At 39.0% G+C, this 27786-nt stretch overlaps 1 protein-coding gene across 1 annotated transcript; it reads left to right on the top strand.

Moving 5' to 3' along the window:
* The first annotated feature begins 525 nt into the window (after positions 1 to 525).
* Bdnf (brain derived neurotrophic factor) lies at positions 526 to 27760 on the top strand. Its single transcript, XM_051183802.1, has 2 exons — positions 526 to 788; positions 26506 to 27760. Exons 1-2 carry the CDS (start codon positions 555 to 557, stop codon positions 27271 to 27273), a joined length of 1002 nt encoding a protein of 333 aa, XP_051039759.1. The 5' UTR covers positions 526 to 554; the 3' UTR covers positions 27274 to 27760.
* Positions 27761 to 27786: the final 26 nt, after the last annotated feature.

Raw genomic sequence — 27786 nt, 5'->3', positions numbered from 1 at the left:
TCAGGGGTTCCCCGAGGGCCCCGAGGGCTCAGCTCCCACGAGGAAAAGACGCGGCGTCCCCTTTAAGCGGCCGCCCCGAATGGGTATCAGTGGCGCGGCGGAGCAGGGAGGGGATAGGGGCGGCGCTGTCTGACCAATCGAAGCTCAACCGAAGAGCTAAATAATGTCTGACCCCAGCGCCTGGCGCTGGCTGAGCTCCGGGTGCCCGCCGCAGCCGCCGCGCCAGGGCGCACCCGCTGGCTTGCTGTCGCACGGTCCCCGCGGCCCCGGGGACTCCCGGGCCTGGAGAAGAAGGCCGCCTGGGGCGACGCGCCACCTCCGCTTGGGGAAGATTTGATGAGACCGGTTTCCTCCCTCTGCTACCGCTGCCGTGGGGTGGACGGGAAAGCGCACGGGGCCCGGGGCAGGGCGTAGGGGCCAAGAGCGTGACAACGATGTGACTCCGCTGCCGGGGATCCGAGAGCTTTGTGTGGACCCCGAGGTAGGAGACTGCGGGGCGTGGGGCTAAGCGCGGGAGCCAGCGGCGCGTGCGCCCGGGAAAGTTGGCTGGGGGAATGAGAAGTTGTGGGACCGCAGAACTCCGGCTTCACCTTCGTCCAGTGACAGCAGAGGGGCGGGTTGCTCTTGAGGAACGTTCTCCCTGGAGCCCACGACCCAGAGGGACAGCTGGACCTCGGGAATCCCTGCAGTGCGAGAGAAAAGACCAAGGGGATAGGACGACTTGCGCCATGGGAGCTAAGCCTGCGTTCAGGGGATCCCCGAAGTCCTCCCGCAGACGAGGAAGGGTGGTGAGAGATGCAGGGCGCCAACTGTCGGGGGGCTCAGACAGAGGGCACCGGGCTGGGGCGGGATCCCTTACTCCCCAAGCGGATTCGGACCTCGATGGTGTGGGGTCCGGGAGTGGATCTTTGCGCCCCTGCCCTCATCTCCTTTCCTGGGTATCACACGGGCTGTACACTGTCACCTGCTCTTCACAGAGTAATACCAAAGCTTGCTTACAGGTCCAAGGCCAATGTAACTGGAAAAACTTGGGACCTTTCTTGCCGCTAAGGCCTGAAAGGATCTGTGGAACTCCCGGACAGTCTGAATCCGACCCTCTTCCCAAACTGCGTGCCTCCCTTAGGACATCCTCGCGCGGAAGTGAAAGTTTTGACTTTGGTCGAGGAGTAGATTGGGTGTCTATGGAGGATGAAACGACAGGTTTTGGTTTCTGAGGATGCTGAAACTGGAAGAGGAATGGATGGGTGAGCTAAGTCTGGAAAGAAATAGCTGAGTATGGGGGCTTGGGGCTTTGTGCTTGATGATGAGGGAAAAGAGGAAGAAATTGCAGCCCGGGGGGCTCTCCTGGGGCGGTTGGGGGGGGGGGTAGGCGAGCTACAGACTGCGGGGGGTGAACTGGTGTTTTAGTGAAAACAATTCGTGAGTTGGGGGTGGAGCCTGGACTAGGGAACTGGGCACGGGGGGGACAGGGGTGGGGGGCGGGGGAGAGCAAGAGGTAGAGAGGGAGGCTCTAGTAGAGGGAAGAGGAGGGCCAGAAGAGCTGCGCTAGGAAGGTAGAGGGTGCCCTCTGCCGGCCACACTGCCAAGAGCAGCTGCTGGGGGCGGTCGGATGGGGGTGGGGAAGTTCTTGGGGGCAGTTTTGCGGATCTTTCGTAGGGTGTGAGGAAAATTTTGTTGAACGGTGTTTCGTGTTTCGGACCAGCTTCCTGATACATGCGGCTCAGGTTGGGAGTTATGACTTGATGCGCTCCTTTCCTTGTGTCTCTGGGGTGTTTTGATGATCCACCCTTGACCAGGAGCTGGGACTTACTGGATTTTACTTCAGGGTCTTCCTGATATCCTGAAATATACTTCTCGGTGTCAACAACAACCAATGAACTTTGTTTTTCTCACGAGAATTCAGGGTGTTTTTGGCTAGAAGAATATTCTCCCTGTTTATTAAGTCTTCTAGAAGTTACATTTCAAAAGAAAGCAGTGTGTAATTAGGCACGATCATTGTTATCTGTGTATAAAAAAGTTAAATGAGTCCCCCTTCCCAACAATTAGATCAACTTACTGAAAATATATCCCTCTTTTAATTCTTCTCCAAAATCGATTTTTAATACATTAGTTATAAGGTCAAAAACCATTTTGATTTTACGATTGATTTTTGTTTTTTCGCATTATTTATTTATATATTTATTTACGGGTTTGATTCCCCTAAGCATCCTGGCCCCTCTCAGTTTGCCACAGGCTACATTGGTTTCTGGTCGGAGGGACCTGCGGTTAGAACAGGGGCACTTCAAGCTGTTATACATAATAGACTTACTCTGTTGCACAGGGGCCTGAAATAACACAGGTGTGTGTGTGTGTGTGTGTGTGTGTGTGTGTGTGTGTGTGTGAAATAATTACTGCAGTTCCCTAGTTTGCATAAGGTTTGGAGTTTTTTTTTTTGTTGTTGATGTTTTGTATTTTTCAAGTTTACCTCTAAAGGTAAGAGAAAGGAAACAGACACTTGTTGAAATGTAATCTTTACTGGAATTTGAAATATGGTAGTTACCATTATTGGAATTCCAGAACCATAAAGTTGTTTTCTGTTTTTCATCTATGTTATTTTGTCAAATGAGACACATATTGGTAAATATTAATAGTAAATACTATGAGACAGAACACATGTTATATAGAGAACTTAAGTAATTAAAATGTTCCTGTTTATAAATGATTTAGAAAGAAAGAAAGAATTTCCAGATAAACAAGACCGGTGTACATGGCGCACAAATCTTGAAGCATTAGACCATTACAGACACACTTAGACATAACATTTTTCTTAAAGATAGAGTTACAGTAATTTTTCACATGTTTCTAGAGTCTCTCACAGCCCATTCAGAGCTAAATTGGTAATTAGAAATCATGTTTATTTCAGGATGCTATTTAAGGTCATTCAAAAGAATTGTCACCTTTATGTATCTAGAAATTAAGGCATTTAAGAAATCAGTTTTAGGATATCCTGGAAGCATGTAACTTTTAATTGCAAACAAGAGGAGCCTAGAAAGTGATCATTTACCTAGAGTGCCACCATCCTCACCTCAGAACACATTTATACTATGTAAATCAATTGCTTAAATCTCCTAAAGGTCCCAAGAGAGAAAAGGAGCTGGGTTATTTCTAGTTCCTTTTGACTTGCTGGGAGGAAGAAATTGTAGTAAATGTAAATATAAATTTCTTAGCTCAAAGTCCTTGGATGTTCTGTTTAAAGGGGGCAACATTAGAATGTCAGCTGTAAGCTGTTCTCTGCTTCCGGAAATGTTTTAAGAGTCCCAACTTTTTAATAGTAAAAATGTAAATGATTGATAATCTCATTTCTTCCCAATATAAATAGCTCTGGGTTGTAGCTTGGCACATAGAACAGGCTGAGCACGCCCACCTGATAGTATAGCAAACAGCTTGTTTTCATTCTCTTTTACATTCATCTTTAAAGCTTTCAGTATAGTCCCTCCTCAGCCTTCCCCCACACAACTCTATATCCCTGTATGTTGTAAATTGTAGCACAGCCAGCAGGTTTGGGTTCTGTAAACATTATCTTCTAAGCCTCAAGAGAACCTAAGATGTATATCTTGGAAGGAAAGGTCACACACAAGTAGTTCATTAAGAATTTAAGATGTAGGAATATAGTTTTAGAGTAAGGAGCAGTTGTGGATCTCCTGAATGACAATAACACAGAGAGGGAACAACAGCTAAACCTCTGACTGTCTTTCATGAAAGGCACTCTTGTTACAACAGTTATACTGAACTGATTTCATTCTAATGGTTAAAACATAATTTTCAGCATGTGTTTGTCTCCTTGTGGGGAAGGTTTCGGTTTGTGTGAGGGGGCTCTTTTAGTCCCGTGAAAGTGAATATATCTCTTTAATAGGGTAATTGCTCACTTGTCTCTACTTGTTTTCAAACAATTGTTATGGAGCACTCCGCTTCCACTAATTGCAAAATTGCTGCTTAATTGAAGGACTCTCAGCTGCCTAGTGCAGCCATTCAGTCACTGGCAGGCTCTGTGATCTCAAGCTGTGAATTGCATTTTAAAGAGGAATCAGAAGAGAGTTTTGCAAAATTCCAAGTTGAAAATGCTGGCTGTTGTTCAATGGAGGCAGAAGCCATTTGAAGGATAATCACATTAAGTTGCATTATGATAAATTTTCTTTATTAGGATGGGTAACGTGCACAGATGGGCGTCAGAAGTGAATGAGCAGTACTGGTTACACTGTACCGCCATTTATTCTGTCTAGTATGGAGCAATGCTAAGCAGTAAATGATGTTGAGAAATGAAATCCTTCTGTCATGATCATAGGGGAGTTAACCCTTGGAAACATTAGTGAGGCTTTAGTACTTTTAAAGTTAGGGAGTGTGCATTCTTAAAGTTCCTCCAATTTCTACATAGGACTTAAAATCTTTTAATCTTAAATAATTTTTTATTTCAATAACTTCCATCACTCCACAGGGATATGGAAAACTTCAGAAAGTTGTGGACCCAATTATTGAATTATGAAGTCATTTTGACAGATAAAAAATAATGAAACTCAGTAGTTGCTTAATATTTGAAAAGTGTGTTGGGGAAGTGAATGCTGTCATATATATTTTATGACTATATACATATGTTATATACATATCACATTATATCTATCACATATATTACATGATGCATACATATATGTATATATGTATATATACACAGAGAGAGTACTTTTATTTAAATACATACTCAAGTGCAAGTACAAACTATGAGACACACTGTTGCTGTAATAAATATGACCAAATATAGGGGATGGCTATGAAGTAGCTCATTGCCCTGAGGCTTCATTTATAGATAGCCTGAAGTTCAAGGATGGGTTGCATTAGATGAGTGAGGGGACAGGATATAGAATGGGAGAGTGACTGTGGGGAGTAACATAATTTACAAGCTCCAGTGGCTGGCATAATAAAGTAAAAGTTTATTTCCAAAGAGCCCAGAGAGTAATGAATGTTACATAGTTTTCCCAAAGGTTCACTTGAAAGAACTTTTCATTGGTTGTCCTGATAGTAATGTCCTGATTTTGAAAGCTTACAGAACCTAGGAGCTCTTAAATGTGCTTTCATCTTGGTTGCTTTGGTTTGACTGGGATTTTATGACGACCTTCTGTGTTTTTGATATACCTCTGCAGTATTGGAAGTAGGAGGGCAGGCAAAGGAGGATATCTTCATTTCAATGTAACGAGGTTGAACATAAAAATTACGTGAATTTTTTTTAAATCGCCATACTTCAGATTATTTTTAGAACAAAAAATAGCAGTCTGCTTTTTAATTTCAACTAGTCTATAGAAAATTTGATAAGTGTGTAATAGAAAGTAAAAAAAAAATCATTTCAAATTAATTTTAGAAATTCATCCAACATTGAAGTCATAGTGCCTACTAAAGTATTTACCCAGCCTCACCAGGAAGTCACCTTGTTGCCATGGCTTTACTTTCCATGGCTTTACTAACTTTCCAAGCCACCCTGTGCAGATTTGTGGAGTATGTGTATGTGAAGGGGTGAGTGAGAAGGGAGGGAAGATTAACAATTATCATCACAGGTGACTTTTAAAGTAAACAACTCCATAGCTCAACTTATACACTAAGTACTTTTAAGAATTTTAATATGCTAGTGAATGTAAAATTGGGTGGCCGAAATTAAGGCCTGCCTCCCCACCCCCCATTTATTTATTGTTTCCAAGGGTTTGTACTGTAGCACTACATACAAAGGTTTTGATTTTACTCTCTTGCCAAAGGCAATTCATTCCACTATCTGAGATAGAATAACACCAAATAAATGGAGTAGAGATCTTAAGGAATGTCTTTCATCTCTGATCTACTTTTAACTTCCATGATTTGCGAAGATTTAAGAATAAAATAGAGGGTAATAAGTAGGGCAGGATTTTTATGCTGCTGTACTCCACACATACCCCCTTACCCTCAAAAGTAAAGAAAACAAATGTAGAAAGAAATGATAGAGAACATTAACCTAGGAATAAATAACATCAAAAAAGTGATGAAAACAGGAATCAGTAATTATAAGTTGACTCAAACTTCTCCACAGTTACATAAACTTATGTTTAGCTGTGTACCTCTGCATGATCCTACATCGGCATCCAGAAAGAATAGTGTCAGTCTAAGGAGGTACATTGATAAACACTGCTAAAGAAACAGATAGATTCATTAGTAGTTGCCTGAGATTCTGTGTTGATGAAAAAAACGTAGTGGTTTTAGGGGAAAAAAAGTGAAAAGGTGTTTATTTGTTTTTCTGGCAGTGAGGCAAAAACTGGAGGAAATAATTAATAATATTTATTTTCCCCAGTACCTATCATAAAAGTCATTCATTTAACTTAGTTCTAAAACTTTTCATGCATAATTTACTTCACTCATGAAATTATGTTCAGAACATTTGACATGTTTGAATTGATTGAGACAGAAACTTACAGGTGGGATTTTTTTTTTTAATGTCTTCAAGTTTTTGGGTGTGAATGGAGATGCTGTTTCCTGTGTATTTTGAGGACTGAATGCAGTATGTGTTCAATGTGTGCCTGTGTCTGCTAAGAAAAAAAAAAAAAAAAAAAAAAGACAGCATGGCAACCCAAGAAAGTGACTGTACTCTACATGCTTTGTGTCCTCCATAGGAGCAATGAGAAAACTCTCTTATTTAGGAAAAAAAGAAAAAGGAAGAAAACACCTCCCTGTACTCCCACCCCCACCCCAAGGGAGAGAGAAGGGGAAGCTCATGCAGTAAAGTTTTCATCATCTGGCATTGAGTCTAATCACTCTTGGATTTGAAACTTCTACCTCAGCAACTGTGGACTCCTCTGCCTTTAAAACCTGAACATGGGCCCAAACTGAAACAACTTTCTCTGTGTTCTCACATGTGCCCTTATGTATTGGATGCGCTTTTAAACACGCACTACTTTCTCATGACGTAGAATCTAAAGGTTGAGAAATCTACAGTCATGATGCAGAAGGGAGATGCTTGGCAGAGTCCCAGGCCACATTCCTAGGCCAAAGGCTCCAAGGTATTCTCTCTTATGCAACACTGGGAAAGTACACCCAGCATGAAGCGTTGGCTGATGATGTGTCTGAAGGCACAGACGATATGCTTATCACATCAAAACATAAAGCCAACAGGCACCGCAAGCATTCTGCTGCTAGATAGAGGTTGGATCATTTACATTTATTTAATGTGAAATACTGTGATTACTTGTGTGTGGAGGGTGGCATCATGTGTGTGAATTAGATGTTTATGTGTGTTTGTGTATGGATGCATATGTTTGTGTGTAGAAACCAGAGGAAAACTTTGGGTGTCGTTCCTTGGGAATGTTATCTACCTTGTTATTTGAGACAGGGTGTCTCCTTGACCTGGAGCTCACCAAGTACTTTAGATTTGCTTGCCACTGAACTCCAGTCATCTCCCTGTCTCGATTGCCCTAGTACTGTGATTACAAATATATACCATTACACTTTTTGTGGGGGACATGGAGACAAAACATTAGCCCTTATGATTTTGATGCAAGCACTTTACAAATGATCTATTGCCACAACTCTTGTTGAATTTTTAAAAATTCAGCAGGACAGAATAGGGAGCTAGAGGTATGGACTTGGAGGCTGACTTATCAACAGATGACAAGAAGGGAAAACTTGGAAGCTTTAAATAATTGCAGGTTCAGTGTAAGTCCATGCTATAACCAAGAACTGTTTATGGAGCTACTGCAAGTTTGGGCCAGGATTATAGAAGATTAATGCACAAATGAAACAAAGCATTTATTTAGTTAGATTTTTAGTCAGGAGGTGATTTTTCTCAATTATCTATGGTAAAAATGTTGTGTTCCTGGGCCATGCCTTTATAACCATAAAAATACAGCACAGTTGGCATCTCCAACTCAGAAATAGTTTATTTCCCAACATGCAAGCAAGCAAACCTTCACATAATTGTTTTGTGAATCTCAAAAAAAGAAAAAAAGAAGGAAGAAGGAGGATAGCCATATGATTAGTAAATGGCAAATGGCCTAGCCTTCTATGTAATACCAAACCTATTGACTAATGGTAGAAGTTACTTCTTATTCTCTTTGAAACAAAATTGGAAAGACAAACACATTAGCCTCTAAATTCATGTTGTAAAACCTAGAAAGAATGACACTATAGCATAGAACATATTCTTCCTTTAAAAACTCATACATAGGGACCATACATGTGTGTAGATGTGTGTGTGCATGCATGCATGCATGTGTATAAAACAAGCAACTCTGGTCTAGTTGGAAAACAGGCAAGCAGCATGTTATTTCTGCCTTTCAATCTTAACTGAACCTCCCCTAGAGATCCCTTGACACTCCACTCAACAAACCTCCTGGGTAAGTGAACTGCTCTCATTCAAAAGTCAGTAGGTAGAGGCCCTTAACAGAGTAATGTTGAAATATTACTTGTGTATTGTGTCAGTCCCCAATACGTTTCTGTGCCAATTCCTTATGTTGACAGTTACATCTGCCTCATAGTAGAGTATTCAGAAAACACTAACTTGAAAGGTAGATTTTCTTTTAAATGTGCAAAGCTTTCCACTGTAGAACTTTGGAAATCACCATTTATAATGGAAGAAAAGAAACAAATAAGCATCTATCATTAAAATGTACTATAATTATCATTAATATTTACTGCAAAATGTTTTCTCTTAATTCATTTCACTTTCCTTTTTTTCTACTGATGTTTAAACCCAGAGTCTTACACATGCTAAGTAAATGTCCCCACTGGGTTACACACCTAGCCTATGTCATTTCTTTATGTAGTTTTCACATTCATGGTAATGATTTCCTTATAGTGGGATAGTATTGTAAACAAAAACAAAAGGGGGGATGGATATAGGATTTGGGGCACATATTTCATAAAGCTGAAGGTACAAGAATATAGATGTAAGGTCCTAGAACCCAAGACTGAGCCAGGGAATATGCTGTGTTTAGCAATTCACAGTTGTCTCAACCCTACAAAAACATTTGCGATCTCTTGAACTAGAAACCACATAAACCTAATACCCTATGGTTTACAGGGACTAATCGTTTACTTCTTTGTCCAAATACCTATGTTAGAACATGGCTAGAAGAGATTTGCAGCCTTCCAAATAACTACATATTCAGAGACTCTGACTATTAAATATTGTTCTGACTTGGAAGGAATTTCTATCAGAGACTTCCAAAGAAGAGAAAAAGACCAAAGTTCTCATTCCTGAACCCAAGGGCAGAGTTCATCTAACATCTATTAAGTCTGTGATCCCAGCCAGTTACTTACTCTGTACTTAAAACTCTTGACAGGGTAGTAGGGGTTTAAATGTATTGATACATGTAAAGTTTAGAATGGCACTTGCCATTACCACTGAGCTATATTCTTAGCACTTCCGCACTCCAGAAGATGTTTTAATACCTTATCATCAAACAGCAAAATGTCTTACTAACACACTTCATGTCTAAATGAGCTTTACTTTACAACAACACCAAAAAAAGACAAGATCAGAAATCTCCTACAATTCTGAGTCTAATTTGTTTATTTATTACTTTCTCCTCACACAATTACACCAATTCTTCAAGACCCAGTAGGAATCCTGCTTCCACTAAAGAGTCTTCTTGTTCATGATAAGCCTGCCCTGTCTGAGTTTTTTTTTTTTCTTTTTTCTTTTTTTTTTTTTTTTTTTTTTTTTTTGCATCTCCAAGCATAGTGATTAATTGTATAGCCATTAAGTAATTGTTGTGTATTATGTCTCTGTCAGATGAGATGTTAGGAGCTTTGGAAACGGTACTCTAGGCTTGAAAACATGATTTAGAGCATTTTCTCATCACAGAAATATTTCTGAAGTAGAATTTGCCTGTTACCTTCCCTGGGTCTAATGATTAAGTCTGATTCCAAAGTACCTCTTACTTGCTTTTTGATATTGAGAAAGTTATCTAAGTTCTGAGGTGTACAAGTATGTTTAGGAAAATCATTTTTCCATCCTGTGTTATGCAAGAGGGTTTGCTTCAAAGGAGCACTGTGTGAGGAAGATTGCTCCTGCCATAACATCATCAGCTTCACTTTGATTAATATGACCAATGAGGTCCACTAAAACTGTCTTCTAAGTTGTGTAGTGTGTGCAGGTCCCTCATTTCATTAAATGGGAGGTCCCCAAGTACACTATATGAGTTAGCCAGCTCAAACACAGCTGGAAGCAGAATTAGATCCTGCTGGTACCAAGAACCAGGAACTTCACATAGGGGCCCTCACTAATCAAAGTAGAAGGGAGGGCTCTACTTACTTTTCCTGGGTTCCAAGTAGCTGGTTTCCTGTCCCAGCATCTGTATGTTGGTACAGAGTTAGAGCAGTGCCAGTGAACCCCAGTTTACAGCATCAACATGTGGTTATTCCCAGCATCTTGGAATATTTCACTGCAGGAAGGTGAGGAAAGCAATGCTTAGATTTCCTTGATTAGTTTAACATTGTGGGGCAGTTTTGACCATCGGTTAATGGTAAATCTGCTTTCCAGATGACTGTACATGTGGAGATGAGAAGGGTTGTTTGGGGGAGAGGTGCCTTTTAAAGAATGGTTTTTCATTCGATCTCTAATTTTGGGTAAATGGTCCCCTGGGGAACATTTTCAGAAATGTTTGAAGTTTCCATCTGATTTTGGAAGTAAGTTGGAAGCCACCTGTATGAAGTGGGCACTTGCTCCAAAGACTATACTGTTCAGAGTTAGGGCCATCCTACTGGCTCTTACATTCAACACAGAGCTCATGTTTTTATTCAAGTCTGTGTCCTTAGAGTTTCTTCTATAGCTGTCTGCCTAGACTTTACAGAATGCAAAACACTGAGGAGAACCACATATGGAGGCCCTCTGACCACATGCCTTCCTCTTCAAGTCTCTCTGTGTCATCTTGTTTTTGTTTTATTGTTTTTATTCTGTCCCTGTGAAGCTCACTTCCTCATTCACTATTTCAGTGCCTTGGTTCCTTTGGGAAACAGGTTTTATTCCCCTCCTCTGTTTGCCCATGTTTGCCTCTCGGTCTTGTGCTGTGTTCCATAAGTTATTTGTAGGGTTGCCCCCATTAGACACCAGTTCTTTTTCCAAGAACCACTAAATCCAAAAGGATTAGTATTCTTACTCTCAGTGTATCACAGAGGTGAGACACGGGTCTTTAAGTTTGTCCACCTAGGAGTTTGTTCAATTTGCTGATTTAAAATGGTCAAATAACTACTTCATGAGGTTAGCATTATACATAACGCAAGAGGAAAGGTCAGAATTGATGTGTTTCATGCCCAGCCCAGCCCTTCCATAACACTACAGCAGAGGGGTATAGGTCTTAAAAAATGATGCCCCGGGGTTAAATATTTTAAAAACTTTCTTATTTAGTGAGTTAATTGGTTACTTAATTTATTTTGAGGAAGAACCCTATGTAGCTTAAGCTGGACTTGAATTCAATGTGTAGCTCAGGATAACCTTGAATTCTTGATCTTCCTGCCTCTGCCTCCAAAGTACAGAGATTACCATCATGTAGACCTTGGGTTAGTTTAGAAATTTATACTTAATTTGTCTACATAATTCAAATACCAAAATAGTATTAAAAAGAAGTTTATACTGAGAGGTCTACCTCCCCTTGCACCTACCCTCCACAAAACACCTACAATTGACATTAGTATAGAATTATTTATTTTTTGAAACCATTATTGTTATAGGAATATAAGTAAATATGGCTGTCATTATCCACACCTAATTTTGGTCACTTTGCACTGTATATCAGAAATCTTTCCATTCCAGTTTGGGGGGGGAGCATCTTCTTCATAGCTGCCTAAATTTGACTTCAAGTAGTTATTGGGGTTCTATTTTCCCATAGTTGATAGCTGGACTTTTTCTATTATATACCATATTGTAATTGATGACCATATATGTTACATATATGCATGCATGTGTATGTATGTCTATTTGTACCTGTGCACCTGTCTGTACGCTTATTCTTGACTGGAACTTCTGAATTATAGAAAAGATCACTAACAGTTTTGTTAGTGATTCCCTAAAATTTCCTAACCTAGGTAGGATGCAACAGAGTATGAGAACACCCATCTCTCCAGGACTGTGACACAGTGGGGATAATGTCTCACTGTGAACATGGACTGACAACTCTAATGACACACACAGGATGGGCCTATATTGCCTCTTGCAGCATTCCCTGTGATGAAAAGTTAGATTTACATCCATTATTCATCTAACTAACAAGGTTGGCTCTAAAGAGCTCAAGTGTTTACTGGAACAGAAAATTTTTTTCCCGCCATGATTCTCTGTATCCTGGGCTTTCATTGCTCTCTTTTCTGTTACCAACCTCATTTCCAGGAGTGATTTCAAGAGATGCACATCCAGGCACCGAGGAGTCTTGCTAAGAGCATTCATGCCCAAGGCATGCTCTTTTGAGGAACGATTCTGTGCTTCCACCAAAGTTTATAATTAAATAATTAGTACCTTAGATGATAAATTAAAATTCCAGAGCATAATATAAACACTGAACTGAGGTGCACTGTCAGTACACTTTGTCCTCAATGTTGCCAGGCAGCCTCCTGCATTATGCAAATAGGGAATCATATAAAAGCAGCATGATTTATGACCTAGATAACATCTCCACATTGTGAATGGCATGTATTCCAGGTCATCCTCCCATAACTATTACCATTCTTATTGGATTTATTCTTGGTCTCATTTTTCTCTGAGGATGGTGTGCCTTATTTAGAAATAAGAAATTCTGTCAGTCTCACTGCCTAGGAGAATGTGGCAAATGGAGCATAGCAGAGTGGTTATCCAACCCAAACAGGCATTCATGTATCTATTTTCATACTCATTTGCTTGCTTGTGAAAAAGGGTCTCACTCTAGCCCTGGCTGGCCTGGAACTCATTATGTTGCCCAGACCGACTTCAAACTTGGTGAGACACCTCTGCCTCCTTACTGCTTGGATTGCAGGTAAACCACCATACCTGGCCAAACAAGATTTTCTAAAGTAGAGTTTTTACAGGGCCATGTTAAAGGGTAACAGTTAAACTTGAAGAGTTGCAGTGATGAGTGTATTTAGTCTCCACAAGAGACCATTTCTAGGTGTGTAAGTAGACTTCCAAAAGCTAGCTCATGCACAGTGACAAAGACACATTTGATTTTGTTAATGATACTTGCAAAGGCTTTTCACATCAGGCATTTCCAGTTATTCTCTCTGGCTCCTTGAAGCTGATTCTCTTCTCTCCCAAAGGCTGATGGTGGCCAGAAGCAAGATGCTCTATTTGTCATCTGACTCAATACATGAATTAAGGATGTCAGCTCTCCCATCTCCCAGCTCTGAGAGTGCTGCTTGCTCCAGGCTGGGCCATTTCTTCTGCCACCTTTGTGGTTTTCACTACTTTTTGAGATACATTTGAGATTGTTCTGTCATAGTCTTTTTTTCTGAAAATATCTTAGCCCCTAAGCTACAGTCTTAAAAAGTAGGGCAAAGGTCACAAATAAGGTGCCATATAGTATTAGATATTCATTCATGTCAAGTATTAAGTTAAGGTGTTACAAAGATGTTATGTCACCGGTATATTTTTTAAAAGGTACTTAGCATTTGATCAAAATTATTCTTACTTCAACAGAGTTGGCAGAGAAGCTTTTGGTAGCAGTGTCAGTGATCTATAAAGTAGGTAGTTATGTTACAGTGTCCAAAGAATTCCCAGGAAGAAATGTTTGACATGGCTAATGCATTACATTCATGCATAACTTTGACATACTGGCTGGTTACATATGTATTGTATTATTGGTACCTAAAGGGAATAACCCAATGTTAGGGACAGAAAGTAACAAAGAAACTTTAGGGTTACATCCAAACTCCATGGAATTAGATTTTAAATATACTGTGTATGAGAAATTCTCATATAGGTTCCTGCTGAAGTAAATTAAAAACCTGGAATGTATTAACTACAGAATGTCTTTGCCATGTTGACTTTCAAAATCAAAGACACCATATTCATAAGTGGATCTATACTGAAAGCCAAACAAACAGTTGTAAGTTGTGGTTGATTTGGTTATATAGCTAGTAGTTAATGAGAGTTAAGTGTTCAGTAGTAATTATTAAACAAAAGCAGCTTAGTAATCCTTAGTATTTATACAGCTGCCCAGAGCACCTTCTAAAGTCAATTCTCCACCTACACAACTGCTACCAACAATGACTTTCATTTAGAGAATGTAGGTAGAAATATAGTCACCATAAATTAAGTATTTTTATATCTTCAAACTTATATTTGGTGAAATGGGGGAAGGATGGAGCTCTCACTGCCCTGCTACTCATGGCACTATAGGATTGAATATTTCCACACTAGAACTTAAGTGGTGGTGATATTTTCTGACCAGTCATACAGATTGCTTATCATCTGAGATGTTACTGTTTTCCTTATATATATATTTTTAATAGTTCAGAACACAGTCAGTATCCTGAATATGGTCCATGTGGATCATTACACACAGTGCATAGAAACGTCCTTACAGTAACCCTTAGAAGAATTGAGAACTGGAGTAAGGTAGTAGGCAGGGAAACATATTTTATTTTTCCTCCCACATTAAGCTGCAAATAATGAGCACTTTCTTGTGCACTGCAATAAGTAATTAAAAGAAATTATAGAGTTGGATGCAAGCATAACCCGAAGGACAACTAGATGTGTGGAACCACAAGTTTTCTCCATGTGCCCTGGTTAATCCTTGTTAATACCCAGAACACTGAGTTTCTACAGAATGGGGTTGCAAGTCCATACATGTTTCGGTATCTGCCCACACACTTTTGTATGGTATGACTGTGCATCCCAGGAGAAAGTCTGTGGTGTGTGCCTCAATGGAGTAGAGCAAACTGACTGCTGAAAATGGTATCATAAAGGTGAGCAACAAAGAACTACTAACATTCTCTTGCTAATTTTATCTTTCCCCCAGGATATCATGATAGTAGTTTGAAAAGGAATGTTGTTCTTCTGTTGTCAGGGGCAACTCATCTTCCCGGGTTCTTTCTTCACATACTTTTACTTCACTTTTTTTTTTTTTTTTAAATGTTTGGTGTTTTATGCTTCTAGAAGATAGGGTCTAATTGAGAGTGGTCCTTTGTTTAGACAAAACACAGCCATCTTTTTGAAGAGATGATGCTCAACCTACAAGTTTGGTCCTAAGATGGGTTTACAAATTGATGTTATATATATATTCTTTCTGTTGTGGAAATTGTGCTGATAGCCACAGAAATATATTGGCTATGGAAAATGTCGTGTCTATCATCTGTAGAAAAGCTGGCAAGTATATGCTATGCTCCAGGCTCCATTAGGTGTGTGTGGCTGTGTTACTAAGTGACTGTGTGGCTATGGTCTCTGGTGAGGTGTTGGCTCTCAACAGTAAAAATTCTGATAGCATATAATGGCAGGAATACAGTGGTGTTCAACAGTACTTCATAGACAGAATTTGATTAAAGTAGCTAATCGTAAAACTAGATTGAAATAAGAGAGTCTGCTCTCTCTCTCTCTCTCTCTCTCTCTCATTTTGAATTGTGGTGATCCTGGAATGTTTACAATAAACAAATAATGGCAAACAACACTTCTTAAAGGGGATTCCCCTTCATCCTCAGGGCTAAGAGTTACCACATACCCTCCCCTTAGGGACAAAGAATGCAACTGCATGTATCTTGCATTCTGTTTTTGGTGAAGAACATACCTAATCTTGGAGACAAGACAGTGCCCAGCTCTGCTTTCACTTTATTCTGTCTGGAGGTGTGCCTTTGTCAAATCTGGAAAAGGCAGTTCTGTAGCATGTTGACAATTGTACCTATCAACATACCATTCAAGGTAGAACTCAACAGTATCTGAGACATTGCCTGAGAAAATAAGACTCAAGGTCACGTCAGCTCCATAAATTTGCACATGGTTTGTCACACTGGCGGGGCTCTCAGTGCATGGCATTCACATGTGGACTAGTGAACCTGGTGAGTTCTTAGTGTTTGGAATCTAGCAGTCCTCATAATCTTTTGTCAAGAGTTCAACAGTGGACCAGACTTCAGTTCTACTTAACAAATTGCTTCGACAACTCCCTCATATTTTTGTTCAATTCCAAAAATTGTAAGCATTTCTTTCATTTTTTAACTTTTAAAAAGCCATTTAAGGCACTTGCCTAAAAGCTACTGATTTCAAATATCAGATGCTTACTGAGAAATTGTGCTACCTACTGGGCACTTGTTATAGTGGCAAACTTAAGTTGGAGGAAAGATTCTGATCCTTCATACGTACACATACACATATATACATACTGTATATATGTATTATGGTTTTGTTGCTAGCACTCTTTAATTTAGTGAGACTTAATCATATTTTTAATTTCATGGTACATGTATGTCTACATGGTAGGAAAGAGCTGGAGATCTGTTGGTTTGGGGGCTAAGTCTAAAAATAAATCTGCCTGAGGGGGTGAGTTCTTTCTGCCTCTGCCTTTCCTTTACCACTTCAGAACACAAAGGACCAGAGACATCTGGCTGAAAGCAATTTGACATCTGGCTGAGTGCTTGGAAATCTCCTCTCAGATCTAGTTAGTCATGTCATCTCCAGCATGGTTCTTGTTGAGTGGGTGATATCAGACTATGTGAAGTGATTAGGAGAGCTAAATATGTTTGCATCTCATCTGCCTCATAGCACTTGGGAAAAATTAGTAATTGAATAACAGTCCAGATTTATATCAGTATTACCCTATAAATACTCATTTAAGCCTTCTCATTTATAGATATCATGTACATGCCATGTCATAGCCATGGCATGGACAGAGTAGAAAAACCAGAAACCAGTTGGCAAAAAAAGGGGGGAGAGGGGAGGGCAAGGTATGGAGTCAAAGAGGAAATATGGCCAGTAACCCAATGGCCTACTAAGAAAGTACCATAGTGCTCAATTTGATATTGCCCATTTCCTTCCTTATCTAGTTTGGCTGCCTTTCTCTCTATTATTTGGGCTATTACACCTCAGCTTTGATGAGTTTTTGATCCACTTCCAGTATCTGAATCTAGTTGAAATACAGGCTCTGACAGTGGGAAGGGTAAATGGGACAAGAAAGAGAAAGCTGAGATGCTGCATTTTTCTTGAGCACTTTGATGGTGTCAATACAGCCTAGTCATTGATCACATGTTGGTTATTAGTTGGAGCACACTGAATTTTATCTATACCCACATTTCCTAAAGCTCTAATTTCAGGTCCCACAAATCTCTTATTTTGTGGAAATATTTTTTATTAATTCTATGTTATTGTTTGAATGTACAGTGTGTGCATGCCTTCACATCCATGCATGTGAATGTCTCTACATGAGCACCACACTGTGCATGTGGAGGTCATATGCCTCAGTGTTGGTCCTCACCTTCTACCTTGTTTGAGATGAGATCTAATCATTGCTGAGTATGCCAAGCGAGGTGGTTCAAATGAGCCTGGGGTTTTTCATTTCCCTGCCTTCCATCTCCCCATAGGAGATGCTGAAATTACTAATGCTCACACAGTACATCTGATTTTTACATGGGTTTTGAAGAGTCACACTCAGATCCCCCACTTTGTGCAACAGTTATCTCATTCATTGAGCCATCTCCTCAGCCCTTCAATGACAATTTTGAATTGCATCAATAAACAGTTTGTATATGTTCATTAAAAATGTTACCTGAGACTTTGGGCTATATAAAATTAATTTCAACCTTGAATTTTCTGTAAATTCAAGTATATGTGAAGTAAAATTTAGTTCTAGTTCACTTATACCAATGAACATTCCTGTTCAATACTTCCAAAGGCATCATCCCCTTCCACAAAAATCCCAACTAGGGACTGTAGAGATGGCTAAGCATCTTCCAGGGAACCAAGGTTTAATTCTCAGCCCCTAAATGGCAGCTCACAACCTTGGAACTTCCCAGTCCCAAGGAAATTGTGTGCCCTGTTCTGATCTCTATGGGTACCAGGCAAACATGCAAGCAAAACACTCATACATGTAACATAAAATAATTTTAAAAATAGCACCCATGATTCAATTGTAATTGATGAATGTCTGTAATTAAATATGATATTCATATGACAAAGTTATATGTTGTGCATTACAGAGTGAGTTGATAAAGCTTAATGATACTAATTGAAATTAATAGTATTTGTTCACCATATATGAGAACTTGGTAAAGAATACATTGTAAAGTCTAACTTTGGTGAAAGTCTAACAATGGTAACAAATCTAGTCGGGAATTCTAAAGAAAATAGAATCCTAATTTTAAAAGATTTTACTTCTTGACTGTCAGCTGCCAGTTGGGCCTTATAACTAAAAATAGTTGTTCTAAAGAATATTTAGAGATTCGTATTTGATAAGCAAGTGAATTAGGAATGTTTGGTGCTAAGGACTGTTTGTTAGTGTCATGTGCTATTTAGGCAAAGGAGGAGGGCATGTATGAACAGAGTTGATATCTCCAGAGGGGGCACTAACATTCAGGAACCTCCATTGGTTGTGAAGAACATTAGGTTGCCTGAGGCAGCATGAATGGCAGCACTTAGGACCTCTAGAGGGGTGACAGATGAAGGTTAGGATGTCAGGGCAGAAAGTTATCTGGCCAGATCTGGTCTTTGTATAAGATAATATTTATTTCTTTTTTCCAAATCCAAGGCATCATTTCAGCAGATGTTAAGGCTTATGTTTCATGCTTTAACCAATTCACCCCAAATAGTGTGCTAATAGGAGAATTGGGTCATTCAGTATCTAGAGAATCTAGATAGTTGGCATACTATTCTGTACAACTTATTCCAGGTAACAATTCCACGAAGAATACTCAGTCTCTGTTTTTAGCAGATTGTCTAATTTTGCTCCAAAATGAGGTAAGTCTATTGCCAATAGGAAAACCATTGTTTGTTTATGCTAGGAGAAGGGAGTAGAAGATGGTAACAGAAGATTGACATTCTATCAAAAATGCATGTAAGTTTATCTGTCAAATTAATGATTCATTAAAATATACATTTTTTTCTTGTGGTATTTAACTGTACTTTTTTAAATTACCAGTATATACTAAGATTCATCAAATTCTTCATTTCTTATATTATCATTAAATAAAGTTTGTGTCATTCAGTGCCATGGAAAAGCCAGAACGGGGTTAGAATAGCAAGACAGAACCAATGTAGCTATAGATGTTGGAACATAGGTGAATTACAAAAGTTAGCACAAATAATTTTGATGGTAAGGGGCCCATGAGGGGTTGTTTGCAAGCTGTAAATCTTGTGCTGTAACATGTCTTGGTCCAAGTATGAAGGTCTAAGAACCTGAGAACCCAAGTACAAGTCCAAAGAGCTGGTAGTTCTGATGACATTAGGCCTCATGCCTATGTGACAATGAGGCTTGGAAAAGAAGAGTATAAAACAGTTATGAAAAAAAAAAAGAAGAAGAAAAGAAAACATTCAATCACTCCTCTCATGTGGTTCTGTCTGGGAACCCGCCAATGATATGGATTTTGTCCATCCACAATGGGGGACAATATACCAATTTATCTGACAATTTCCTTTGGAAGCATAGCCACACCTCAAAATAACATTTATTCATCAAGTCAAATTAACGCCTAAATTTAACCTTCCCTCAAGGGTATATGAACATACAAAGACATAAATGATGTAAATATATTATAGAGGTACTTCTAAAAGCTTTGAACTGTCTGTATTATCTGATATTATTTTCAAAATTATTTATTAGCTTCAATCAAATGGACAAACAACTAAGAAGGTGAATATCTGTAATGGTCACTATGTTTTTATGATTTTAATTATGAATTTCAACTTCAATTCTTTACTTTGAGGAAGGTGTGAATATCTTCAGTGTTGTCTTGTTTGTTGTTTGTTGATTCTTGGTTTAGCAATACATGAAACAATAACACAGAAATGACGTAGATGGATGGAACAAACTAGTACCTTTAGTGTAAGGCCAAACTTCTCCTGGAATCTAGGTTCTGACCTCATTCTACCAAGGGAACCACACTGAGTGGATGAGTTGATTAAAAACTCTGCTCCTCTTTCCTCCAGAACAAAATGGGGATAATTATAGTTACCTGCACCTCTTGGGTCCTATGAGTCTTAATTACTTAATATTTGCAAAGCACTTGGAGAGCTTTGAATTAAAAGTGCTGAGCCATGGAACCAAGGTTCAGTACAATTATAATTGGAATGAAAGTTTGTAATTTTTTTCTCATCTCCATCTCTCTGTGTCCTGTTCTTTTGCCAACTCAGACATTACTGGTGGTTGCTACTTAACTCTGCCCACTTCTGCAACCACTTTCCTATTTAAAACATGCTTTAGTAAATAGATTGATCCAGATCCATAATTCCACATGTAAACAACTATTTAGTATTTATTTTTAAAGCTCACTATTCAGTAATAATGCAATTCTTGAACTCATTTATTTCTTCCAGTCTGCCACTCCTTGAAGTCTTGTGTGGGCAGTGTTAAATGGCCCCTTCTACTAGAAAACAGACTCTTCAGTACCCTTAAAGTAGCATCCAATCTGTTTATCATCATTTATGAAGTTGGTCAATTGTTTGGTCTCTTTTCTTACTACTTCTAATTCAGAGCTCTTCTCTTCATATTCTAATTCTATTTTTTCTCACTTCTGAACCATTTATCAAGTAATCATCATCTCCTATTATCTTAGAGTTCTCTGAATCCTTTGAAATCTTTACAAAGTATTTCATTTCTTACCTAGAAATAGCATCTTTCTCCTTCTAGAATTTAATCTACTCCTTCCCTGGATCATTCATCTTTTTTTTTTTTTTACATCATACATTGGTCTCACCTCCTTCTTAGGCTATAGAACTAGAAGATAGATCTCTTGTCTTATAATTGAACAAACAGAAGCAAGGTTAACATATGGATGTGGTAAAATCAGATGCAAGTTAAACATTTTAATGTTATTTTGCAGATTTTTTTTAATTAAATATGGCATATTACCATGTTAACTTTACTGAGATGAGGCTAAGAAAGTCTTCCTAGGTATGGTAGAGTTGATTGTTGTTAAGCCTTGGGAAAATTGGTATCAATGAATTCATTAAATATAAGCAGACATAGACTAATAATCTGCTTAGCAGCACTACATAGCCGCTGTATCTTTGGATTTATCTGAAGTTATATTGGGTTTTGTTGCCATCAGAGGTACCTAAGAGAAAAAGTTGAAAAGAGGAGAGATTTCCTAGAGATTTCAACCAATGGCCAACATGGGGGTGGGGCACAGTGGAGGGAAGATTCTTACTTTGTGGCCAAAAGCAAACAAAGAAAATGGGGTGAGGGACAAAGTGTGCTTCTCAGGTGTTCCCCATTGACTGTTTTCTGTACCAAGTCCCTCCTTCCTAAAGTTTCCACCAGTTCTTCAAATATCACCAGATGAGGACTAAGCTTTAAACACAGGAGTCTGTGGAAAACATTTCATATTCAAAGCACAACAAGAGACCATGTCAGTCTTTTATTACTTCCTAATATAGTGTATAAAATTACTCACTGAAGAATTTAGAAGAACATTAAAGGGAAAGCTACAAGATAGACATAATAAATTTTGACCATTATTATTGCTATTAGCACTGGCTACAACCCAAACCTCCCACTCACTGATCCCCTAGAAACAGCTGTATGTAGCACAGCATGTTTTAGTGTTTTTTGCTTTTTATCATTCAATGTTTTACTCCATTAAAATTTAAGAATGTTTTTTGGTGGATTATAACTATCAAACATTGAATTCTTTAGAGTTTAAAATTTGTGATTGTAATTTACCTATTATATACATATATATTATGTACTAAAACTTATCAAGAATTTAACTAAAGCTTTCAGTGCATTCAAATGATGAGACTTCTTATGAAAATGACATCATAACTCTTCTTTCTCTTGGATTAATAAATGAGTGTCTATAGATTATTACTTTTTTCTGTGTGAGCATTATGAGAGATATGACATGATCCCTTTCCTTGGAGAACTTATTTTCTTACAAAAGACCAGTCATAATTAGTAAGTACTGTTAATAATGGATTTAGAGGACAATACAAATGCAAATACAATACAAATATAATAATAATGTAGAATTGAAGAGAAGAAAGAAGATAGTGTGTGCTGGAGCAATTAGGGAAGGTGGCAACTATGACAAACTTTAATGCTTAAACTAGATTATGAAAGATAATCAAGACTCAGTTTCCTAGAGGTATAAGGGAAAGAGGTCTGTTTGCAGAGAAAATATAATAATTTCTAGTGATGACCAAGGTCCTCAGGGACCTGGTCTGATCAGAACAGACATAAGACCATTGTAAATTTTTGTGTAAGAGAATCTACAAAGTGTTTTTTATCAGGAATTTTATAGGGCAGAAAGGGTTATTCCACAACAAGAGAACATTATAGTTAAAAAAAAAAGAAAGAAAGAAAAAGAAAAAAAATAATAAAGACTGGGCTAGTATAGTGGTTATGTGCTAGAGAAAGAGAGATTGGCAGGATAAGCTTAAATGGAAAGTGGTGAAATTCCTTTATTGACTAGAGTTGAAGGCTATATAGGAGATGTGTCATTAAACTTTATTCTGAACATTTTCATCAACTCCAAGAGTCCTTAAAATATCAAGAAGCCATGGTTAGAAAACACAGTAGAGCTGGGCATGATAGTCTATGTCTATATTCCCAACACTTCAGGACCTGAGACAAGAGGATAAGATTAGAGCCAAGGCCATCCTGAAGTACATAGGAAGAAACATACAATAAACAGGCAAAGTAGGCCATGCCATTGTGCTCACAAAAAGTATTGAGTTATTTTTCAAGGCATTTTCTAAAGTCTTTTCAGCAAATAGGCCAAAAGAATTGCTGAAGTACCACTCAGAGGATGTCAGAGGAGTGGAGCTGGATGTGGTACCATCCAGTTAATTACTGAATCTATTTAGATACTCAACTTGGAGCAATATCTATATGTAGACCCAGAGTGAAATCCAAGTCATATTTATTCAAATGTCAGGTTTTTTTTTTTACTTGGGATTTGCTTGTGAAATTGATGAGAGAACGATACACAAAGTTTAAATTACATTTTTATCAGAATGTTAAAGATAATTGCCTATTAATTCTACCTCTCATTACTTCTAAAATTCACCTTTTTGTTTTTGTATTTCAACATTTTTAAGTTGGATTGTATGCTTCTATGGATATCATCTTGTATTCTTGGCTAGCCAATCATTATATACCTAACATTGCCTTCATCCATTTCCTTTGTTTTTCTATTTTGTGTATGTACCAAAGTTATATAAGATAAATTATATCCAAATAAGTCTAAAATAACTGTTTTAGTAAAAAGTCAATGTTAGAAAGGCAAAAGCAAAGTTTGAGAGCATGTTTTTCTTTCTCAGTAGAACATATATTGATGACTTTTAAAAATATTTAATTTTGTATATATGGGGTTTTTGTTTGTCTGTCTGTATGTATGTCTGTATGTCTGTATGTATGCATGTATGTGTGCCATGTGTGCAGTGCCCATGGAAGCCAGAAGAGGGCATTGGATCCCCTGGAACTGGAGTTAGTTAGGAGCAGCCATGTGGGTTCTACGAACAGAAATGTTGTCCTCTACAAGGGTAGCAAGTGCTTTTAACTGATGAACTATTTATCTCTACAGAGACACATGAAAATAAATATCTTAGATTTGATGGAATGTGATATAAAATAGCTAATAATGGCAAATCTTCACCAATGTGATACAGATAACTAAAGCATTTCTTTATTTTCTTATTTTTGAGATAAGATCTCACTGTGTATCCTGGTTAGCCTGGAACTCACTATATAGAGTAGGCTGGCCTCAAAATCACAAAGATCCACTTTTCTCTGTCTCCTAAGAGCTAGGATGAAAAGCATGCACCAATATACACTAGTTTAAAGATGTGTCATTTCATTGGCCTGAATTGGAAGAGCCCCTTGAGTTTTTATATGTGGACTTAGGATACTAGAAAAGAGTTTCTCTCCATGGTATAAGTATTACCTCACCACCTTCCATGCAGGATCCATATTTCTGTAATGGTACTGAATAAAAACACTCCTAAAACTTTAGATATCAGCAGTATTCACTAGGACATTTCCCTCAAACTAACTTGCCTTTCTAACTTTAAATCACAATGTGGTTCAAGCAGCGCTCTCTCTTTCTCTCTCTTTCTCTCTCTCTCTCTCTCTCTTTCTCCCTCTCTCTCTCTTTCTCTCCCTCATAACTTGTAGATTTTATTAATAATGACAACCTAATTCATATTGAACTTCTACTAATCACTAGTATAAAGCACAGAAGCAAGAAGCAAGCAAACATAAATAGACCTGATTCTGCTCTGAGTAATTTAAAAGCTGATACTGGCTCATCATGCCTAAGTTACGGGCAGCAAAGATAGTTCAGGAACAACCAAAAGTCCTAGGACACAGAGGAGCAAGTGGCTCAGTACCCTTCATTAAGGGTGACACGGCTACCAAATAATGGGGATGCAGTGAAGAGTGGGGGAGTAGGCTTGAGGCAAAGTGTCCATTCTCTTCAGGAAGGAAAACGGGAGCCTCCTTCAGAGGGATGCTGCTCCCATCTCAGTCATTGCCTGGATGGTGAGTGTGAAATGTTGCTCACTGCCTCTGCTACCTGTCTGGCTGTGCTTGAGTAGTTGGCTCTGTGAAGAGCCCCCTTTAACTGTGGCTGGTGTGTGGAGGCTGTATAAAGATATGAAGTCTGCAATTGGAGTTTGCATTGCTTTCCTGAGGAAAAGCAGCCTCAAGATGATGTTCATGCCACTGTAGACTTGAAGAGAACCTTCATGTCCCATTTTGGTGAGAATTCCCACAGCATGTGCAGCTTAAGCTCTCTGTGCTCCCTGTTGAGAATACCACATGTGATGACTGCCATCTTCTTGCTGCTCAGCTGCCCCTCCTGTCTAAGCAATTCAAACTATGTTTATCATTTATGCAAACTGAAGGTGAATATGTGAGGAAATTTGCATAGGAGATGATATAAAGCTTTTTGATTTAGAATATGCTATCCCTTTCTAAAGTGAACAATTAAAACTTGGATTTTTTAGTACTAGAGCTTTTGGCCATTTCTCCACTGTACCCTATTGTCTGGAGGTAGGTTGTTTTTATGTTTAGCAACACAACATGGACAGAAACACCTGTGGATTTACCCAGCATAATGATCAATGTATGTGTATGTCTTTACAAGTCCATGTTCCAGAACTGATAGGTAGAAACAAAGTTAGCACGTCAAGTTAGAGGGATGCTACTCTTAATGCTAATGGTACAGTGCTTCAGGTAAGTACTTCTGAAGTCTTCCACCACCTGGTGCACCTTGGCTTGGTCTATAGGTATGTTTTACTTTTGCTTTGTTATTCAATTTCAGTTGGGTTTGTAGAGCACGCTTATAGGTGGAAAGTCAAATTGCAGTAAACAAGTCATTTAACTGTGTGGTGTGCTGTTAAGAGACTTTGTAGGAACCTACACATGCACAGAAAGATGTTCTGGCTACCTATTCCAAAGTGCTTAAAGCACTACTCAGGTTTGTAAAGGTATGACAACAGAGTTTTACACACACACACAATACATAGCCGGGGGGGGGGTATGTTCTGATAAAGAGAAGTTGAGCTTTTTCAATTAGATCTATAGATTAGCCAAAACAAGCAGTCAGGCTAAGTGCCTTCAGTGAGTTGGGAGATTTGAGTGTGAGATGAGATGAGTACAGAGTCTGCATGTGAGAGGCATTGATACTGACTTACATGCTTTTCTATGGGGACTAGTCATCTTTCTCTGAAGAGACACATTGCCTGTCTTGGGCACATCATTAGAACCAAGCTATTGAAAATGAATTGTTTAGAAATAAGCAAAACCTTTTCAGATGTAGTAGAACTTTGGAGATGGTATCTCTAGTTCCTGATCTGTTCCTGCTCATACTCCTCAGAGCTACACAGACCCATCCGGCCCTCAAGCCACTACTGTTCTGCCACAAATTCCTACACAGGACTGTGTTGCTGACTTGGAAGGAAGATTACTATTCCACTTGCAGTGTTGCTTAGTAACATTTGTGATTGTGGTTCTGGTGACAGCGTGAGCAGATATCATTAAATATTAAACTCCCAAAGCTACTAAAGTGGGAGGAAGTGGGAGCAGTGTAGCCATCATTGTGTTCTCTTGCTTAGAAACCATTTACTCTCAGGCTTACAAATCTCGGGGAAAACATTGCACATCTCTGGTTTATATTAAGCCATATACAGTACACTAGCTGACACTGACTTGTGTCCCTTGCAGCTGGAGTGATCACTAAGACAAACACACACACACACACACACAAAAAAAAAAAAAAAACAAAAAAAAAAACTTGACCCTGCAGAATGGTCTGGAATTACAATCAGATGGGCCACGCAGTGTCCCAGAGAAAGTAAGCTCTAACCTGTTCTATGTCTCTCTCTCTCTCTCTCTCTCTGCTTCCTTCCCACAGTTCCACCAGGTGAGAAGAGTGATGACCATCCTTTTCCTTACTATGGTTATTTCATACTTCGGTTGCATGAAGGCTGCGCCCATGAAAGAAGTAAACGTCCATGGACAAGGCAGCTTGGCCTACCCAGGTGTGCGGACCCATGGGACTCTGGAGAGCGTTAATGGGCCCAGGGCAGGTTCGAGAGGTCTGACGACATCACTGGCTGACACTTTTGAACATGTGATCGAAGAGCTGCTGGATGAGGACCAGAAGGTTCGGCCCAATGAAGAAAACCATAAGGACGCGGACTTGTATACTTCCCGGGTGATGCTCAGCAGTCAAGTGCCTTTGGAGCCTCCTCTGCTCTTTCTGCTAGAGGAATACAAAAATTACCTGGATGCCGCAAACATGTCTATGAGAGTCCGGCGCCACTCTGACCCAGCCCGCCGTGGGGAGCTGAGCGTGTGTGACAGTATTAGCGAGTGGGTCACAGCGGCAGATAAAAAGACTGCAGTGGACATGTCTGGTGGGACCGTCACGGTCCTGGAGAAAGTCCCGGTATCAAAAGGCCAACTGAAGCAATATTTCTACGAGACCAAATGTAATCCCATGGGTTACACAAAGGAAGGCTGCAGGGGCATAGACAAAAGGCACTGGAACTCGCAATGCCGAACTACCCAGTCGTATGTTCGGGCGCTTACTATGGATAGCAAAAAGAGAATTGGCTGGCGATTCATAAGAATAGACACTTCCTGTGTATGTACACTGACCATTAAGAGGGGGAGATAGTGGATTTATGTTGTATAGATTATATTGAGACAAAAATTATCTATTTGTATATATACATAACAGGGTAAATTATTCAGTTAAGAAAAAAATAATTTTATGAACTGCATGTATAAATGAAGTTTATACAGTACAGTGGTTCTACAATCTATTTATTGGACATATCCATGACCAGAAAGGAAACAGTCATTTGCGCACAACTTTAAAAGTTTGCATTACATTCCTCGATAATGTTGTGGTTTGTTGCCGTTGCCAAGAATTGAAAACAAAAAGTTAAAAAAAATAATAATAATAAATTGCATGCTGCTTTAATTGTGAATTGATAATAAACTGTCCCTCTTTCAAAAAACAGACAAAAAAACAAAAACAAAAATTTGAACCAAAACATTCCGTTTACATTTTAGGCACTAAGTATCTTCGTTATTGTTAGTCCTCTGTTTTACTGCTTTCGACTTCTGATAGCGTTGGAATTAAAACAATGTCAAGGTGCTGTTGTCATTGCTTTACTGGCTGAGG

Source organism: Phodopus roborovskii, unplaced genomic scaffold (assembly GCF_943737965.1).
Source record: "Phodopus roborovskii unplaced genomic scaffold, PHOROB, whole genome shotgun sequence".
NCBI lineage: Eukaryota > Metazoa > Chordata > Mammalia > Rodentia > Cricetidae > Phodopus > Phodopus roborovskii.
Note: the sequence above shows the minus strand (reverse complement) of the source record. Positions and strands in the feature narration are given on the sequence as shown.

What these genes read in the sequence shown, in the direction of transcription:
- Bdnf (XM_051183802.1), top strand. Translation starts at nt 555, where the DNA reads ATGAGAAGTTGTGGGACCGCAGAACTCCGGCTTCACCTTCGTCCAGTG. An exon ending in CCCGCAGACGAGGAAGGGTG is followed by an intron (nt 789 to 26,505) that starts GTGAGAGATGCA and finishes TCCTTCCCACAG; the next exon opens with TTCCACCAGGTGAGAAGAGT.